The sequence below is a fragment of the Peromyscus maniculatus genome, chromosome 12 (genome assembly GCF_049852395.1).
Source record: "Peromyscus maniculatus bairdii isolate BWxNUB_F1_BW_parent chromosome 12, HU_Pman_BW_mat_3.1, whole genome shotgun sequence".
Taxonomy (NCBI): Eukaryota; Metazoa; Chordata; class Mammalia; order Rodentia; family Cricetidae; genus Peromyscus; species Peromyscus maniculatus.
In genome coordinates, this window is record NC_134863.1 from 3,549,850 (window position 1) to 3,570,208 (window position 20,359).

Consider the following 20,359-nt stretch of genomic DNA (forward strand, 5'->3'; position numbering starts at 1 on the left):
TGTCTCTAGGAACCATAAACATTGTTCCCTAGAAGAGAAAATCTTCACAGCAATTTCTCCCCACCATTTGTCTTGCCAAACTTTTCCAAACTGACCTTTGCCGATGCTTTCTTGTAACACAATGGTCCTGGCAATTCTTCTCTGAACCAGCAGCAGTAAACTCTTCGTCCCAGGTAGCAGCATCACCGCAGTCACCAACATGATGAGGAGGAGCTGGCAACGTGGAGCAGTGGCCACTGCTTCCATGGTCCCACCACTGTTTGTGGTTTGTTCAGCCTGGGCTGAAGCTTCTCCCAAGCCTCCTAGGCTGGCCTCAAACTCGGGATCCTCCTGCCTCTCCCTTCTTCAGTAAATCCTACCAGCGTGCACCACCACAACTGGCCGAGTGTAGCTCAGGCCTGAGCCTGGGGCCGCAAGGCCACAGGCAAGAGGCTTTTTCGTTAATTCGTACCACGAACGTTGGGCACCAGATATTGGTGAAATTATTTAGGCCACTCCACGTAGTTAAAAGGATATTTATTTAATGGTGTAACTTACAAATTAAGGGATAGGTAGGTCACAGGGTCTGGGGAAGGTGTATCACAGTCCAGCGGTGTTCTCTGGAGCTCTGCTCTGTCAACCTCCACTGTTCAGGGTCCCGGAACAGAGAGCGCTGGCCCATCCAGATCTCAGGTCTCCAGGCGCCTCCCCTGGCCCCGCCTTGTAGGTGTGACAGTTGCCGAAGTCTCAATGGGGGTTGGAACTTCCAGATCAAAGCTGGAATGCCTACCCACTACAGTAACCAAGACTTATGATATGATAAAATACCACAAACTAGGTGACTAAACAATGAACACTTGTTTTTCATGGTGCTGGAGGGAGGGACATCCTGGTTAAGATGGAAGCAGATTCAGTGTCTGGTGAGGACGCCTCCCATGGTGAAAGGCCTCCGTGGGATTTTTCATAAGGGCACCACCATCCTCCATGCGGGCTCCACACCTATGACTCAGTCAGCTCCCAAACGCCCACCTCTTAATTCCTAGAATTAAATCCTAAAAATAGGATTTCAATGTCTAAATGGCAGAAGATACAAACATTAGACCATAGCATGTTCTAAACATTAAAAGTAATTTTTAAAAGTAGACAGTATTTCTGGGCACAGTAGCACACATCTTTAATTTCAGTACTTGGGAGGTAGAAAAACGTGGGTTTCTGTAAATTCAGGGCCAGCCTAGTCTATGTAGTGAGTTCCAGGTCAGCTGGAGCAGCATAGTGAGACATGAGACTATCTCAAAATGTGTGTGTGTGTGTGTGTGTGTGTGTGTGTGTGTGTGTGTGTGTTAGCTTGAATGTAATTGGCCCCCATAAACTCACAGGGACTGGCATTATTAGGAGGTGTGGCTTTGTTGGAGTAGGTGTGGCCATGTAGGAAGGAATGTGTCACTGTGGGGGTGGGCTTTTCTCCTATGCTCAAGCTATGCTCACTCAGACTCCTTGTTGCCTGCTAATCCAGATGGAGAACTCTCTGCTCTTTCTCCAGCATCATGTCTGCCTGCATGCCACCTTGCTTCCTGCCACGATGATAATGGTCTATAAGAGAACCACCATTAAATATTTAAGTATTTTCCTTTATAAGAGTTGCCATGGAAGGGGTTGGGGATTTAGCTCAGTGGTAGAGCCTAGCAAGCGCAAGGCCCTGGGCTCGGTCCTCAGCTCTAGAAAAAAAAAAGAGTTGCCATGGTCATGGTGTCTCTTCACAGCAATAGAAACCCTAAGGGGAAGGAGAGACAGAGAGAGAGAGAGAGAGAGAGAGAGAGAGAGAGAGAGAGAGAGAGAGAGAGAGAGAGAGAGAGAGAGTTGGTGAGGGCTACAAGGAAATGTGGTTGTGAGTCAGATGTAGGGGTGGTAAAGAATGAGGTTGATGAAGATGCTTATATTTTGGCTTAGAGAACTGTAAAGAAGGAGAGATTCTTGGGTAAGATATGAAACAGTGGGCAGAGAGAAGCCTGGGAGGTCATTTGGGATGAGGGGTTAGGTAGCTGGGAGAGCAGAATGTCTAGGCCCTGAAGACAAGGAGAGAAGAGGAAGACAGGCTTCTCTGTGGCCCAAACATTCTCTTCCCTGCTGGGTGCTGGCGTGCTGAGCAGAGTGGAGTGTGCAGCTGCCCTTGTGATGTGTGACTAGGAAGAAGACTCGCTCTCTTCAGGGTAACAAGCATGAATCCTGACCACTCAGAGTGGTTCACACTTTTTACTGTGATTGACGTGTAATAAGTCACTGACCCAGTCTCCCAGTGAGACATGAAAAGATGTCCCCTGGCTTCTTATTCTCAAATAGAGAAAGGATCTTAAGTAAAAACTAAGGCCAGCTGCATAAGTTCGGGCTTTGGTAACGAGTGTGTATTAGCGATGGTTTGCGGACTGTAATGAATCTCAACTTCCATGTGAGATGCTAAGAGTGAAGGGAGCCTGAGAGCAGCACTTTGCCCAGCACTTTGTACAACACGCCTGGCAGAATCAACTCGGGGGACAATTTGTTTTAGCTTATCAAAACGCCTGGCAGAATCAACTCGGGGGGACAATTTGTTTTAGCTTATCAAAACGCCTGGCAGAATCAACTCGGGGGACAATTTGTTTTAGCTTATCAAAACGCCTGGCAGAATCAACTCAGGGGGACAATTTGTTTTAGCTTATAGCTTCATGGCAGGGAAGCATGATGGTGTTGTTGGTAGCAGAAGAAACTTCTGTGAAGACTCAAAGCAACTTGCCTACATCTCAGCAGCCAATTAGACATCACAGACCTCAGGCTACAACCATGTGTGACTCTAACCCAAAAGTTCTACCCCCAAGACTGTCAGGGCCCATTTCAAAAAGTCCCCAAACCTCCTAAAGCTTTGCCAGTACCTAAGACCATCTTTTCAAATACATGAGCCTGTTGGCACCAAGAAATCAACCCCCAAAGAGACAGCTCCTTCATACCTTTTTTACAGTGTGGTACCATGTGGTGCCAGGGGCTGTTGCACTAACTTGCAACTGGTCTAGGGATATTTTTGACTGTCCCTTCAAAATTCTTGTGTGGAGAACTCAGTCCTTCAAATTCATATGTTGGTGGTAGTTAGGGAGGCTGGTCAGCTTCTTGTGGCTACAGGGAAATACCTGGCATAAACAATTTACAAAGGAGAGAGATTTATTTTGGATCATGGTGTCAGAGATTTTAGTCTACACTTGCTTGGTTCCATTGTTGTGGGAATGTGGTGTGGCAGAATATCATGGTGGAGTGGGTGTAATGGATCAGTAATGGTTACCTCAGGATGACCAGGAAGCAGAGCTGGGGTGCCAGGACAAGAACACACACATATTGACCTATTTTGTCCAGCTAGACATCACTGCCAAGTGCAATTTTAGTACTTCCAAATAACACCATCAGATTATGGAGCCATCAGTGGGTTAATCCACAAGCTACGTAAGAGACCTCCTGATATAATCACCTCACAAATGAGTGGGTCCACTAGCTGCAGAACATGCTTTCAACATGCGAGCTTCTTTGGGGTACTCATATCCAAACTATACCATTAAGTGAGGTCATGTGTGTAAAGCCCAATGATGAGACTAGTGGTTTTCCTAAGGAAAGTGGGAGACCTGAGCTGGCATGCCTCTTTTCTGACACCTTATGATGCAGCAAGACGACCCTTACCAAGCAGTCCCTTGACTAAGACAATGCCAGTTTTTTTTTTTTTGTCTCAGTTTCAGAGGAGGGAGATGTAGACAGAGGCTTTTCTCTGCCCCACCTCATCCGGCAGCCACTTTTAAATAATCACTCAGAGACTTATATTAATTATAAATGCTTGGCCGATGGCTCAGGCTTATTACTAGCTAGTTCTTACATTTTAATTAACCCATTTCTATTAATCTATATATTGCCATGTGGCTGTGGCAATTCCGGTTTGCTGGCATCTTGCTTGGGCGGCTGGATGGCATCTCCCTCGACTCTACCCTTTTTCCTCTTGTATTCACTTTGGCTTTCCTGCCTAGCTATATTCTGCCCTGCCATAGGGCAAAGCAGCTTTATTCACCAATCAATAAAAACAACACATATTCACAGCAGACAGAAGGACATCCCATATAAGTGAGACACAAACAGCAGAGGGGCAGACACTCCTCTGTTTGATGAGGAAGTCCTTACTGTTGGTGTCAATTTTTCTCAACAGAGACAAGCCTCGTGTAAGACATGAGCCCCCTGGACTGCAAGATCCCAGTCTCAACGCTGACATCTGCCCCTGCAGAGAGAGCAGGGCTCCTTCGACAGAGACAAGCCTAGTGTAAGCCCCCTGGACTGCAAGATCCCAGTCTCAACGCTGACATCTGCCCCTGCAGAGAGAGCAGGGCTCCTTCGACAGAGACAAGCCTAGTGTAAGCCCCCTGGACTGCAAGATCCCAGTCTCAACGCTGACATCTGCCCCTGCAGAGAGAGCAGGGCTCCTTAAGTGCTGCACTGCTTGCTGCCTCACCCTGGCTCATGCCATGTTTGTGTCAGGGTTTCTGGACTGACAGCTTCTAACTAGAGACAGAGGGCAGCAGAACTTAAGACACAGACAGACCCAGAAGACCCTGCAAAGGGATAAACAGCTTCTCTGTGGGTTGGCGTGGCGAACATCTGCCTGATAGTAAAAGAATTATCCTCTAAGTTTGTGCAATAGTACTTGGCCTATGTGGTGGTCTAAAAGAAAACAGGTCCCTATAGGCTCATAAGGAGTGGCACTATTAGGAGGTGTGACCTTGCTAGAGTGGGTGTGGCATTCCTGGAGGAAGTGTATCAGTAGGGGGTGGGCTTTGAGGTCTCAGAAGCTTATAGAACTTTCAGCTCCTTTTCCAGCACCATGTCTGCCTGCATGTCACCATGCTCCCCTCTATGACAATAATGGACTAAACCTCTGAAACTGTAAGCCAGCCCCAGTTAAATGTTTTCCCTTACAAGAATTGCTGTGGTCATGGTGTTTCTTCACAGCAATAAAACCCAAACTGAGACAGTATATTTCATGGTTTTCTAAAGTGTATTACTGTAGTTGTATTCCATTTTGATCAAAAGATTCTTTAGTAAATGTATTTTTTTGGTGGAGGGCATCAAAGCAAGGTTTCTCTGTGTAGCCATGGCCATCCTGGAACTCTTTTTGTAGACTAGGCTGGCCTCAAACTCAGAGATCTACCTGATTGGTTCCCGAGTGCTGGGATTAAAGGCATGCACCACCACCACCACCCAGCTTTCCAATGGTTTCTGAAAGTCTTAGCTAAGTGTCATTAGCCTGGACAAGATCACATGCCCAATCTTCCAGCCAACACTAATAATTCTGGGTGGAGAGCACAGGGTCCCATGCTTGGGGTGAGGGTGGTGGTGGGATCAACCCTTCAAACTACAGGAGTGTGCAGACAAGGCAGTTTACCCAAAGGAAACTGAGTTGTTACTACTAGGAAGGGGAGACATCTATGATCCATTGTTTCCTAAGATAAATTTCCTACTATAAATTGTTACCATTCTGTAGAAACATTCAGGTAGCCACCTGGCCAACTAAGTACAGCCCTATCCCTAAAGGACAGCTCAGTATAGTCTCACAGTATCCTACAGACTGGCTGGACTATGGTTCCCTATGGGTCTGACTCAGCACAGAATGATGGGATTAAACTCTGTCCTAGAATGGATAGTAATTGACACAGGACTTGAATGGAGCTGTCTGCTGGGACTTTGCCTGTTAGAAACTTCAAGTGCAGCCAAACTCATAGGGTTGCTTAGTGTCCGTGGAACCAAGTAAGGAAAGTTCTTTAGGAAAAACATAATGGCCAAATACTTTATGTCATTATAATGTATTAGTTCTCTTTCTTCTGGAAGGAAAAATTCTTTCAGATAGTGCATCAACAATGATATTACAACAGCTGCTTTAAGAAGGCCACATGTGCCCAGCCTCAAGTTCTACACCTGTCAGTGAACGTCTGCGCAGTAAAAACAGCCTCTTTATTAAAATTCTGAAGAAAGGACTTTTTGTAGTTGTTTTCTTTTTATTTTTTATATTTTTATATTTTAATATGTTTATTTTTTATATTTTAAAGGTTCCAAGTAACCCAGGCTGTCCTTGAACTGCCTCCACAGCTGAAGAGGACATTAAACTTCCAATGTCCTTGCTTCCTTCTCCTAAGTGCCAGAATTTCGTACCTATACCTCCACCCCCAGTTCGTGTGTTGTGGGTATCGAGTCCAGGGCTTCCTGATGTTTGGCAGGTGCTCAACTGGTTTGAGCTCATTCCCCAGCCCAGGAAAGATGTTTTACACTTTAGAATTTCATTGTCAATTACATTTTTATGATGAAGTAAATTGGTCACTGTTGCACGAATCCTAAATGGTCTTATAATGAAAACCTGGAGCCAGATATTGGGGTGGATGCTGAAAGATCAGAGAGACAAAGGGACAAGTCATTAGAGAGACTTCTCACCACTGCTGAATCCTCAGGCCTTATGGAAGGTGATCCTATCTCCACGAAGCCTCTGACTGAAAGCCTCTGAGTCCTGACATGAAAAGCTCTTGTAACTGTATCCTCAGGTCTTATATGCCTTTCTCTGCCCAGCCATTTCACTTCCTTCCTAGTGCTGAGATCAATGGTGTGTGTGCTTCCCAAATACTGGTAGCAAAAGCATTAGATTTCAAGTGCTGGGATTAAAGGTGTGTGTCACCACTGCCTGGCTCTGTTTCTCTCCTAGACTGAATCAATCTCATGTAGTCCAGGGTGGCTTTGAACTCATAGAGATCCAGAGATCACAGAGATCTCTGCTTCCTGACTGCTAGAATTAAAGGTGTATGCCACCACTGCCTGACCTCTATGTTTAATCTAGTGGCTTGCTCTGTCCTCTGATCCTCAGGCAAGCTTTATTTGATATACAATATATCACCACATTTACCCTTTTTGTCTAAAATAATAAAAGAAGGTTACAACTAATATAAGAAAAGCTATATACAATAAGAATAATAAGTATATATAATATATACAGTCAAGAATTATATTAACAATGTCTAGTCCATTAACATTTGACAGATTCAGAGAAAATATGCCATTATTTATCCTATTTTCATGAGTCTGAAATGTTGTACCTAATTTACTTTCTATCCTAATTTGTGTTACCAACTGAAAACTATCTTTTGATGTCTTTTAAACTTGTACACTTTACACCTCTTTAGTGAGTTTCTTTTCCAAATTTGTTAACAAGGAAAACTATAACTATAACTATCTAGTCTTGAACTTCCTCAGAGACCCAAGAAGGAAATAATATTACCTGAGTAAGCATGAAGTGCAAACAAGCAACTTCCAAAAAATGTGAGAAATGACAGAAACAGCTGACTACCTGGACCACCCAAGGTTCCTCTGCAACATTGTGGCATCCATCTTCAGCCTGCAGGCCTAGCATATCTGACATACTTTTCTGTGAAGCAGGATTTTCTGAAGGGCTGTCCTACCTTGTTTTGGCATTAATCTTAAAAGTTCTTATTAATAAAATCAAACCTGAGGCCAGTTATTGGGGTGAATGCTGGAAGATCAGAGAAGCAGAACCTCCACAGTTCCTCGGCTGATCTTGTTTCCTCAGACTGGATGCCTCTGTGTCCTCATCCAGAATGAATTTCAGCTGAACTGCTGCTCAAAAGCCTAAAAGCTTAACCACCTAAAAGCTTCTAGTTTCTGGTCCTCACGCCTTATATATCTTTCTGCTTTCTGCCATCACTCCCTGGGATTAAAGGCTCACTTTCTGGGATTAAAGGCGTGAATCACCACGCCTGTCTGTTTCTAATGTGGCCTTGAAGTCACAGAGATCCAGAGGGATTTCTGCCTCTGGAATGCTAGGATTAAAGGCGTGTGCTACCACTGCCTGTCCTCTATGTTTAATATTGTGACTGTTCTGTCTCTGACCCCAGATAAGTTTATTAACATGCACAATATCTTGGGGAACATAATACCACCACATTATATCAACTTTGAAATCTTCAAAAAGATGACAGGATCCCACAATGATGATTCCACATGGACGATGATAATGCCATTAAGCTGATTAACACCACAGAAAGATCGACTTTGAACTACAAACTGGTCAGGACAATTTCAAGATGACTAGCTGAGAAGATCCAGTCTGACAGACTACACAAACAAGGACTTGTGACAAGCCGTGAACTTTCCTATTATGCAGAGACTGGACAAATGATACAGGACTTGACAATTAACCTAAAAATTTTCTTTTCAGGATCCCCTAAAGATTCTTCACCCCCAGAAAGCAGGAAGTAATTTTAAGAAAACAACACTCACATTCCCAAGAGGTGGGATGGGAGGTTTTTGGTCATTTAATGAGTTTTGGATATTGTCATTGTTTATGACTGTTGGTTACAAGTTGTTAATTGTTAATGGTCAGGAAAAACACCGAACAAGGAGATTAGATTCAGAGTTTTTGTTTTTAAAAAAGGATAAAGAAAGAAGAGATTATAGATATGAGGTAGAACATTGACTCTACTCTGAGATAAAAGATGAAGAAATAATAGGACAAATGGGTAGATCATTGAAGCTATTCTAAAAAGAAAAGGGGGAAGATGTAAAAATGACAAAAGGTAGATTATTGAGTCTATTATGAAAAGAAAACAGAGAATATGGATATGATCAGATAAAAAAGGTCAATTACTGAATCTACTTTTAAAAAGGAACTCCTTGTTTTAAATAGGATAAGTAATAAAAATTTTTGTCTGAGTTTATCAAATGTTACTGGACTGGACATTGTTAATATATATAATGGAGTTTTTGTCTGAATCTGTCAAATGTTAATGGACTAGACATCATTAATGTAATCTTGATTGTGTATATTGTATATACTTATTGGATATAATTTTTCTTGTCTTAGTTATGAGCTTTTTTAAATTTTAGACAAAAAAGGGGGAAATGTGGTGGTATTATGTTCCCCAAGATATTGTGCATGTTAATAAACTTATCTGGGGTCAGAGACAGAACAGTCACAATATTAAACATAGAGGACAGGCAGTGGTAGCACACGCCTTTAATCCTAGCATTCCAGAGGCAGAAATCCCTCTGGATCTCTGTGACTTCAAGGCCACATTAGAAACAGACAGGCGTGGTGATTCACGCCTTTAATCCCAGAAAGTGAGCCTTTAATCCCAGGGAGTGATGGCAGAAAGCAGAAAGATATATAAGGCGTGAGGACCAGAAACTAGAAGCTTTTAGGTGGTTAAGCTTTTAGGCTTTTGAGCAGCAGTTCAGCTGAAATTCATTCTGGATGAGGACTCAGAAGCTTCCAGTCTGAGGAAACAGGATCAGCTGAGGAACTGGTGAGGTGAGATAGCTGTGGCTTGTTCTGTCTCTCTGATCTTCCAACATTCACCCCAATAACTGGCCTCAGGTTTGATTTTATTAATAAGAATTTTTAAGATTCTTGCTACAGTGAGTGATTCCGGAAGAAACAGGCGTGCGGCATGAACATGGGGAAGCAGAAGAAAACAAGGAAATATGCGACTATGAAGCGGATGCTTAGTCTCAGAGATGAGAGACTTAAAGAAAAGGATAGATTAAAGCCTAAAAAGAAAGAAAAGAAAGATCCCAGTGCGCTGAAGGAAAGAGAAGTCCCCCAGCATCCTTCCTGCTTATTCTTCCAGTATAATACACAGCTGGGTCCACCTTACCACATCCTTGTCGATACCAACTTCATCAACTTTTCCATTAAAGCCAAACTGGACTTAGTGCAGTCAATGATGGACTGTCTGTACGCCAAGTGTATCCCTTGCATAACTGATTGTGTGATGGCTGAAATTGAGAAACTGGGACAGAAGTATCGAGTGGCACTAAGGATCGCCAAGGATCCACGATTTGACAGACTTCCATGCACACACAAAGGAACCTATGCTGATGACTGCTTGGTCCAGAGAGTCACTCAGCACAAGTGTTACATTGTGGCCACAGTTGACCGGGACCTCAAACGAAGAATCCGAAAGATCCCTGGAGTTCCTATCATGTACATTTCTAACCACAGGTACAACATTGAACGGATGCCAGATGATTATGGAGCTCCTCGGTTCTAATTCTTACTCGACAAAATTTGTTTGCCTTTCTTTGACCAACTTTCTCTGTTGTCAATTAATTAAACATACTTTTTGATGCTTTTAAAAAAAAAAAAAAAAAAAAAAGATTCTTGCTACAGATCAGCAGTCCTTTCTTTTGTGTCCTGCTTGTCCATTTATACAACATATGGTTAGCAATTGAAGCAAGGGTAGTTTCTTGCCCAGTGGCTCCACTGCCTGGGGGCCTCCCAAACAGTTCAAGCTAATAAACTGTCTCACTAATCCAGAGGGCCTGGTCCAGACCCCGGGGAATAGGAAGAAGCAGAGTGCTAGAGAGGTCTCCAGAAATCCACAAAGATACCTCCACTGTAGACTACTGGCAGTGGTCGAGAGAGTGCCTGAGCTGACCTGCTCTGGTGATCGGATGGCCGAACACCCTGGCTGTCATGATAGAACTCTCATCCAGTGTCTGATGGAAATGGACATAGGGAGCCATGGCCAAGCCTCAGGTGGAGCTCCAGGAGTCCAATCAGCAAGAGAGAGCAAGGATTGTATGAGCGAGAGATGTTGAGACCATGGTTGGAGGAAGCACAGGGACAAATAGCCATGGAAGCGCATGAACTGTGAACCAATGGCAGAGGAACCCCCATGGAACTGGACCAGGCCCTCTGGATAAGTGGGACAGTTGATTAGCTTGAACTGTTTGGGAGGCCCCCAGGCAGTGGGACCAGGACCTTTCTTTGGTGCATGGGCAGACTTTTTGGAGCCTGGGGCCTATGCTGAGACACTTTGCTCAGCCTTGGTGTAGGGAGGAGGGGACTGGACCTGCCTTGGCTGAGTCTGCCAGGCTGGGCTGACTCCCCAGAGGAGTCCTTACCTTGGAGGAGGTGGGAGTGGGGGATGGATTGAGGGGGAGAGCTGGAGGATGGGAAGAGGGATGATGGGGGAATCCGTGGCTGATATGTGAAATTAAGTTAATTATAAAATAAAAGTACTATATAAAAAAAGAAAAGTCCACAGAAAATATTTACCCTTTTTTGTGTGAGTGATGAAATCAGACATTTTAGGAAGCAAATTGTGTAATGAATACATTTTAACATTATGTTTTGCAAGTTGGCTAGTCTCATTCAAACTTGAATAATGAATTGGGTCTTATAGACAGTGTTGGGAGCATTACAGTAAGCAGTATAATGCTGACTATCCATGTCTTTACAGTGACAAACCATGACAACTTACATAAGAGTCCATAGTTTATGACAGGTTCAAACTTGATAATGTGCCACATTACAGATATACTGGTAATATGTGTGTGTGTGTGTGTGTGTGTATGATTAATATATAAATATATATATATAAATGAATATACAGACTAAATATGCGTGTGTGTGTGTGTGTGCGCGCGCGCAGTAATTTTCAAAGTAATTGTTTTACCAGTAATGTCCTTTTTAACCTAATCATTTTGTTTTCTCACTATCAACCATGTTATTCACTAATCATTTCTGTGTTTACATTGTTTTATCTTTTCTAAAATATTACATATTTAGAATTATATAATATGTGAATTTTCTGATTGATTTGTTTCATTTAATAAGATGCATTTATTTCCTTCATAATGTTTTGTGGTTAGAAAGGCAGTTTATTTTAATGTCAATAGCATTGTGTGTATACCATGGACTGTCTTTTTTTTTGGTACAGTATTTTCTAACAAAATTAATTTCAAATTTGTATCAATATACATAATTTGTATACAATATACAAAAATCCAATCCAATGTAAAATATTTAAAACTAATAGTTCCTTTTTAAAAGTAGATTCAATATCTACCTTTTTTTCTTATCATATCTATATTCTCCCTTTTTTCTTTTCAGACTAGATTCAATAATCTACCTTTTATCTTATCATATCTATATCCTCTTTTTTTTTTCTTCTTCTTTTCTATTCGAACAAGAACCCTGAATCTAATCTCCTTTGTTTAGCTTTTTTCCTGACCATTACCAATAACAACTTGTAACCAACCATCCTAAACAGTGACAATTATCCATAACCCCACTGAATGACCAAACCCCACCCACCCCACCCCACCTATTGGGAATGTGGGCATCATATTCTTAAAATTACTTCCTGATGTCTAGGGGCAACAGCATCTTTAGGGGATCCTGAAAAGAAAAAATTTGGGTTAATTTTCAAGTCCTAGGAGAGGTAGCTGTATCATTTGTTGTCCAGTCTCTGCGTAATGGGAAAGTGCAGGGCTTGTCTCAAGTCCTGGCTAGAGTAGTCTGTACGGCTGGATCATCTCAGCTGGCCACCTCGAGATTGTCCTGGACAGTTTGTAGTCCTAAGCTGATCTTTAGGTGGTGTTTGTCAGCTTAATGGTATTATCATAGTCCATGTGGAATCATCATTGTGGGATCACATCATCTTTTCAAAGACTTCAAAGGTCACTGTTAGGCATGGGCATGATTCATTGCTAAAAATCTTTTTTGTGGGACATTTCTCTGGATGATTTGTCCTTTTTCTTCATATGTCTCATTTGTCCAGTGTTCTTCAAATTCCTTAGCCTTCATTCTCCTAAGAGACAAAAATAATGCCCTTTCCCAACCCTAATTTTGGGGAGGTTCCCTTTTGGCAAGTTATATCTGATCAAATGAAAAATATTTGTTAGTCATATAAGTTAGTTTAAATTGGATGGTCATGCTGGTTGATGAACTATCACCTCTTTTAATTAAGAGGTCTCTCTTGTTCAAATCGAACCTTTATCAATTTTGTATCCATAGCTTTTCTTCTCCTGTAGAAACAAAAGCAAAACCTCATCCCCAGTGTAACACATATCCTGGTTTCCATTCTGAGGTCAGCACATCTTTAAAGTATACAGGCTGATTTAATTCTGTAGTTTTTTCTATTATCCAGTGTCTCTCCACAGCTGTTGTTCCTTTCTCATTAGCACTGAGAAAATTCAAAGTTAATAAAGCATTATGTAATCTATTTCTGGGAGTTTTTGTTACCCCTTTCTGTTTATTTAACATATCCTTTAGAGTTTGATTTGATCTTTCTATGACTGCTTGGCCTGTAGGATTGTGCCTGTAATATGCTTTATATTGCAATAAGCAAAAAACTGTTTCATTTTAACAGAGACATATGCTGTAGCATTGTCAGTTTTAATTTGTACAGGTATACAACTGATGGTCATAACTTCTAGTAAATGTGTGATTACAGAATCAGACTTTTTGGAACTCAAAGCAGTTACCCATTGAAATCTGAATAAGTATCAATGATATGGTGTACATATTTCAATTTTCCAAATTCTGCAAAGTGAAATACATCTATCTGCCAGATTTCATTCCTTTGAGTGTTCTTTGGGTTACATCCTGCTGGTAGTGGAGTTTGGTTATATAAAGAACAAATAGTACATTTCCTTGTAATTTCCTTGGCTTGTTGCCAAGTGGTGGAAAAATCCTTTTTCAACCTCTTACTAGTGATATGATATTTTTTATGAAATTCTGAGGCTTCCAGCACATTTTCTATCAATAGTTGATCAATCTCTTCATTACCTTGTGCTAGAGGGCCTGGCAGACCTGTATGGGATCGGGTGTGAGTTATATATAAAGGATGACTCCTTTTCCTGATTATTTCTTGTAACTGAATAAATAACAAAATTAATTCTGACTCATCATGGATAAATTCAGCAGTTTCAATGTGTAAAACAACTCTTTCTGCATACTGAGAGTCAGTAACTATGTTGAGAGGGTCTGTAAAATCCATTAATACCATCAGAATGGCATATTTTCAGACAGAATTACAAGGACTTTGAACCACTTTACTTAAGTTTTCTGATTTGTAACCTGCCTTTCCTGGTTGGTTTGCAGCAATATAAATGTAGAGCCTCCAGATATTGGTGTTTCCCATACAATGTGAGGCAGGATCCAATTAGTTCTCTTTATAAATTGAATTCTCTTGCTTTGGGGATATTTGTTGTTACTCTCTCCCAAAATATTATTGAAAGTTAAGGCTGGCCTTGGACTTCTGAGCCTTCTGGTTCACCTTCTTAAAAAGTGGGATTCAGAAGACAATCTGTGAGTGACAGCTCTTCGTTCTACCTGTGGAGCCCAGGAGCAAACTTGGGTCCTTAGGCTTGACGGTAAGTACCTTACAGGCTGAGAATCTTATCTGCCCCTACCTTAGCCCCTATTACTTGAACTTCTTGCCCCCAATGAATTGATCAAATTTAAGCTTTACTGCTAGAACTTAAAGTAGAACAATAATAAGCATGTTGATAAGATATTAGTAAGCAAAACAGACATGTTAATCTTGTTTGGGAGACATAGGATTAGAACAAATGGAAAATAAACACAAATATATCAATGGCTACATAATTCCTTATTTTTAGACAAATGATAGATTTAAAAGAAATATCCCCTTTCTGAAGTACCCCCTCACTAAAATATGTATGGATCTAGAGTTTTAAAAAGTATTTTTAAAAGTGTTCTCATAATTCTGATAGCAACTGTGACAATCAAACATACACACATGGAAATCTACAGGTTGAATCAACCACATGCCACATAACACTGATTTCTAATTCAGAAGCTTTTATGTCAAGTGCCAATACTACATAATTCTTTAAAACATTTAGAACAGGGACATGGAGAGATGGCCTAGCAGTTAAGAGCACTGGCCACTCTTCCAAAGGATCCACAACTGATTTCCATTTAACAACCATCTGTAACTCCAGTCCCAGGGGATCCAATGCCCTTTTCTGGCCTCCAAGGGCACCAAGCATGCATATAATACATGGACATACATTCAGACAAAACACCCATACACATTAAAAAATAGAAATAAGAAAAAATATTTAGACCAGGAGACAACTTGATATTAATGGTGACCAATAGGGTAGAAATCAAAATCCTAAGCAAGATTTTTGAGGATTATATATGGTATAATGATATGGCACTCTGGGGCCTTTGGACCAAGGCGTCCCGCAGCAAGTGAGAGACAGAGACACCGTGCAAACAGCACTCAGTGAAGAGTTTTCTTTGGTTGGGGGAAGAGAGAGGGAGAGGGAGAGAATGAGAAAGAGCATGGGGAGAGAGAGAAGCCCACACCTCGTGGGAACAGGGAGAAAGAGAGGGGGAGGAGGAGTTTTCTTTTAAAGTAAGCTTTCCATCAGGATGCACAAGGCAGGTCCCCAAGGGGTGGGCTAGAATGCCAACATTCCTCCATTTTGATTATTATAAAAAGGTGAGTTATGGACAGCAAGTGTGGGAATAAGGGCACTGAATTTTCGAGACTGCTTCCTGCTGATTTTGGGGGGAAGTGGGGCAGAGTTGGGAGTCGGGATCACACACTGCAGGAGGTATGAGTGAAGAAGCATTTAGTTGGTTGTCATCATGGAGATCTCAGGCATGGGTATCTCAGCTTCCTTGAGGGAGCTGAGAAGGCAGGTTACTAGGAGGAAAAAATAGATTGCTGTCATTGTTAGGTAGGTGCCTGCTTGAGCCTGGAGAGGAGGTACCAGCAGTGAATTGAGGGTTGATGTGTTCTTTAGGAGTACATTAGCCATCACATCTGTTAAGCCATCATATCTGCTGTTTCTCTGGAGGTGGGGGTGCATCCATCCCAGTTGGCATCCTCAGTCGGTGGTTGGCATCCTCAGAGCTGGTGCAGGGGCTGGTGTATCTGGTTGGCCTTGGCCCAGGCAGAAGGAACCTGTAAGTGTGTAAAACAACCGGAACAGATTTATATCTTGGTGTCATAGAGAAAGTCTATGTCTTAAGGTTAAAAGGTATGAACATATTTTAGGACCTGGATTCAGCCCAGTGAAACTCTTTAAATCTATAACCAGAGGAAATTTAATGAATGGAAGTGGTTGAGTGAGTGAAGGAGGAGGGAGGCTTCCCTAAACATTATCAGATCTGAGAAGGATATGTAAGTGAACAGAAGTGAGACAGCTTTCCTATCTTCATATAAACAAACCAGGATATACAGAGAGCAGTCAATAGTAAAAAGTTACATTGAAGCCTGTTCTGTGAGTTTATCTGATCTGGTAACAAAGTAAATTGTATCTAGACCTAGTAGTAGCGCTAGGAGAGGGGGACCTGTGAATTTTACATAGAGAACTGAGAAGGCAGCTGAAGCAAAGTCTGGTTGTCGGATGGAATCAGAGATCTGAGAAGGAAAAATCATATCTGAGTGCAGACCAAGCAGCTTTCAAAGCTATTAAAAAAATGACAGGGACCAGTCCATACCCAGGTCTCCACATCATTGGAGGCAGAAGTATCAGAACAGCATCAATCTTCGGCCACCAGATCCATAAGGTGGGAGTTTTTCCTGTGGAAGAGGAACATAGAGAAGACTGATCTTATATTGTCTATGCAAAAGGGGTGCAATCAATTCTCCAATGTCCTGCCGTTTGTCCACAGTCTAGCCCGGGTCCTTGGTGGCAGGTGTCACGTTGGGCCATCTTGCCCAGAGATCAGTGTTGCCCATCATCCAGATGGAGACTTCATGGTGCCTCGTAATCTTCTTCAGAGAACTTGGGTCACTGCTAGGATCTGGGAATCTCTGTCTGATATAATAAGCTTTTATATCTGATTCCATCCGACAACCAGACTTTGCTTCAGCTGCCTTCTCAGTTCTCTATGTAAAATTCACAGGTCCCCCTCTCCTAGGGCTACTACTAGGTCTAGATACAATTTACTTTGTTACCAGATCAGATAAACTCACAGAACAGATCAACATTTTAAATGCCATATACTGCAGATCTCTGAGCATTTGAGGACTGCCTGTCTATTAGGTATGAATAGCTGACTATCAGCTAGTATTCCCTTAGTCTCTCATATCTTAGCAGCTTCCACAAGACTTACTGTCTCCTGAGAAAGTAAAGAAGAGTAAAGGGAAAGATCCCAGGGCTGAATGGGAACAGGAGAAAAGGGGTTTGTGAGTCAGGGTGTTGCCCAACTCTGAGAAAAGTTTCCCTCTGAGAAAAGAACCCTCTTGGTGGACCAGAAACTCCATCACACAATATATATCTTGTTGATCAAACATATGCCATCATTTATTTAAATTTTCTAGAAGTGTACATCTCTAAGTTAATTTTTGTTAATATGAACAGATAAATTTAGCAAGGACACAGAGGCTTACATTCCTAGACCTGAATAGACCTTGAGTAAGGAAAGACACTTTTTAAGCCATTGGTAGTGATATCTGTAGCTAGAGTTTTCCTGCCTTGCCCACAGTCAGGACAAATCTCTGTCACCTGCCAATCCACAGCTGCTCAGACCCAACCAAGTAAACACAGAGACTTATATTGCTTACAAACTGTATGGCCGTGGCAGGCTTCTTGCTAACTGTTCTTATAGCTTAAATTAATCCATTTCCATAAATCTATACCTTGCCATATGGCAGCTCGTGGCTTACCAGCATCTTCACATGCTGCTTGTCATGGTGGCGGCTGGCAGTGACTCCTCCGCCTTCCTGTTTTCTCAGTTCTCCTCTCTGTTAGTCCCAACTATACTTCCTGCCTAGCCACTGGTCAATCAATGTTTCACTTATTGACCAATCAGAGCAATTTGACATACAGACCATCCCACAGCACTCCCCCTTTTCCTTTTTTTTTTTTTTTTTTTAAAGGAAGGTTTTAACTTTTACACATCTCCAAAGCCAGCTTGGTATATTTGGGAATTTGGGCGTACCTTCTCATACTACTTCCTGGTGGAGGGGGGCACTGTATCTTATGGGGACACAAAGAAAATTTTAGGATTATGGAGTAGTCCGTGAAGGTGTATCGTTTGAGTCAGTTGCCTTGAAATGGTTCTGGATGTTGGATCGTCTGAGCCTTGGTGTCATCGGAGACCTTTCAGGGGGTCTTGGCTGGTCAAACCTGATGTATCTTAATCTGGAACAAATCCATAGCCTCTGGCTTTCTGTGGAAACAAAAGCAGAGCCTCCTTTCCAAAGAAACATATCCTTTCATCCAAATTTTGAAGTCAAGGTACCTTTAAAATAAACATTTTGACATAACTCAACAGCTTTTGCAATCAAATGTTTTTCTTCGGTTACGAATATCAAAGAGAACATAATCCAGATTCTCTTTGTGGTAGCCATCTTTATGTGGCTTATTTTTTATATTACCTTGAGCCTATTGCTTTAAACTGCAGCATTCCAAGACTGAAATGGCGCTGGTGCTGTGGCTACTGGCTCCACCCACTTCAGCTTCCCAACATGGCAGTGGTACCTTTTCCGCCAGCTCTGGGAGCCATCAACTCTCAGAAATAGTGGGTCTATGCTTCTTATCAAAGCAGCGTGTAGCCCAGAAACCTCTTTTTGTTTTGTACTAGCAAAGGCTAAATCCACCACACAGCTTAATGTGCCACTTGCAGAGGCCTCATTCCCACCACACCGCAGGTCAAGGACACACGCCAGAAACCCGCCATAGTAGCTCAAACACGCAGGCTGCTACTAGCTTGAAAGAGACAACTAGGAACTGTTTTTAGCTCCATTTTAGAATCTTTTTTTACTCAGGTTTTAGGTGGAAACTCTTGCCAACACGTTGGGCGCCATTTGTAGATGTAACCAACAGTCTTATTAAATAAGAAACACAGAACCAATGCAAAGAAGAAAGCCAAGAGGTTAGAGCTAAGAGCTAAAACCTTACCCTTCCTCCTGCAGTGGTCCTACCTCTCTGAACCAGAGCTACTTCCTGTGTTAAAGTCTTTATATAGACTTTCTGTTCTGCCTTCTCACTGGTTGTAAACCCAAACACATGACTGCCTTGTCACGGCCTCCAGGTTTTCTATGGTTGGTATTGAGATTAAAGGCATGTGTATCCAATACTGGCTGTATCCCTGAACACACAGAGACTTACCTAGCTCTACCTACCAAGTGCTGGGATTACAAGCGTACGCTACCACTGCCCTGCTTTCCTATGGCTTGCTAATAGCTCTGACCCCTGGGCAACTTTATTTATTAACATACAAATAACATTTTAATACAAATAAAATAACACCATAGATATCTGCATCTATTATCATTTTTAAGGCCCTGTAGTACTGATCTTTGAGTACAGCCAGATTATAATCCTGAATGATTTATATAGAAATAATTATTTCTTAAGGTCATATTATACCTCTTTGTTTCGGCATAAAGAAGGTCAAGTGTCTTATTCTATTGTAGAATCATTTTAGTTAATAAATTTATCAATTGACAATATTGGGTCCAGTTTCCTGGTATTATCAATAGGCATTAGGTAGCCAATTTGTCCCTTATGCCGGGGTTTTTTCTTTGACTTAGCCCTTTAGCCTGTTTGGGGGGGGGGCGATGATCTTCTATAGCTGCTTCAAGCTGAAACGGGGCTCTGGTGGTCAGAGCCCAGGGAGGCTGCAAGGCCAGCCAAAGGTAAGGAGGGAACCCAGGCAATGGGGTGTTTGTCAGGAGCGTGTGGTCATCTGACCTGACTGTAGAGACAGGGAACAATTACATTTGGTTGGACTGGTCCACATCATATCAGCCTTCAGCAAGTCTAGAGCTTGTGGTCCATTGGAGAAGAAGGTTGCAGCAACTGACACTTGGATGTGTCTGCCAGCCAAGTGGAAACCTGCTGAAGCAGGTAGACTAGAGACAGAAATTAAAAATTCGTGAACTTGTTTGGAGCCTTTAGTCTTAGTAATTGGGAAAGGGAGACCAGGAGAAAGAGAAATAACATCCTCAGGAATAGAGAGGCAAGGACAACTCCTTCATCTGGAGCAAGGGTGGGACATCTGAAAAGCAGCAGTAGACTCATATCCGTAAGTTTATATCTGGAAGACAACCCAAGAATATCCCAATCCTGAGTTTGTGACCCAAACTGCATCAGAATTCTATTAATGTTAAAATCTGGAATTTTAAAAACTTAATATATAGAAGGGGAAAGTAATCTGAAGCATTTAAATCATTTATTTATGTCAAAAGACCTAGCTGCTTTAGAAAAAGTAAGGCTTGACTTTTTTTTTTCTATGAAATGAGCTGGCAGGTTGGCCAAATCACCAGAAAGCCCCAGAGGGTAGCAGCTAGGCCGCTGAGCCCTGCTCACATGAGTGCAAGCAGCTGCAGAGGAAAGAATGCCAGGCTGTGACTGAACCTCTGCCCCACACAGACGGCTCAAGTGCGAGGCACCCCGCCCATGCTTGAGACACAGACAGAAAGTGACTTTTTGCTGTCCTTATTAAAGAAAATATCTATGAGTTTAAGATATGTTTCCACTTCTGCCATTCTGGAGCATAGAAAATTTGCTCAGAACTAGAACTCTGCTTTGTTTGGTTTGG

The 20,359-nt window shown here is 42.1% G+C and overlaps 1 protein-coding gene across 1 annotated transcript; it reads left to right on the forward strand.

The window, feature by feature from the left end:
- The first annotated feature begins 9,453 nt into the window (after positions 1–9,453).
- Positions 9,454–10,166, forward strand: LOC102917385 (rRNA-processing protein FCF1 homolog). Its single transcript, XM_015986535.3, has one exon. The coding sequence runs from the start codon at positions 9,480–9,482 to the stop codon at positions 10,080–10,082; it is 603 nt and encodes a 200-aa protein (XP_015842021.2). The 5' UTR covers positions 9,454–9,479; the 3' UTR covers positions 10,083–10,166.
- Positions 10,167–20,359: the final 10,193 nt, after the last annotated feature.

What these genes read in the sequence shown, in the direction of transcription:
- LOC102917385 (XM_015986535.3), top strand. Translation starts at nt 9,480, where the DNA reads ATGAACATGGGGAAGCAGAAGAAAACAAGGAAATATGCGACTATGAAG.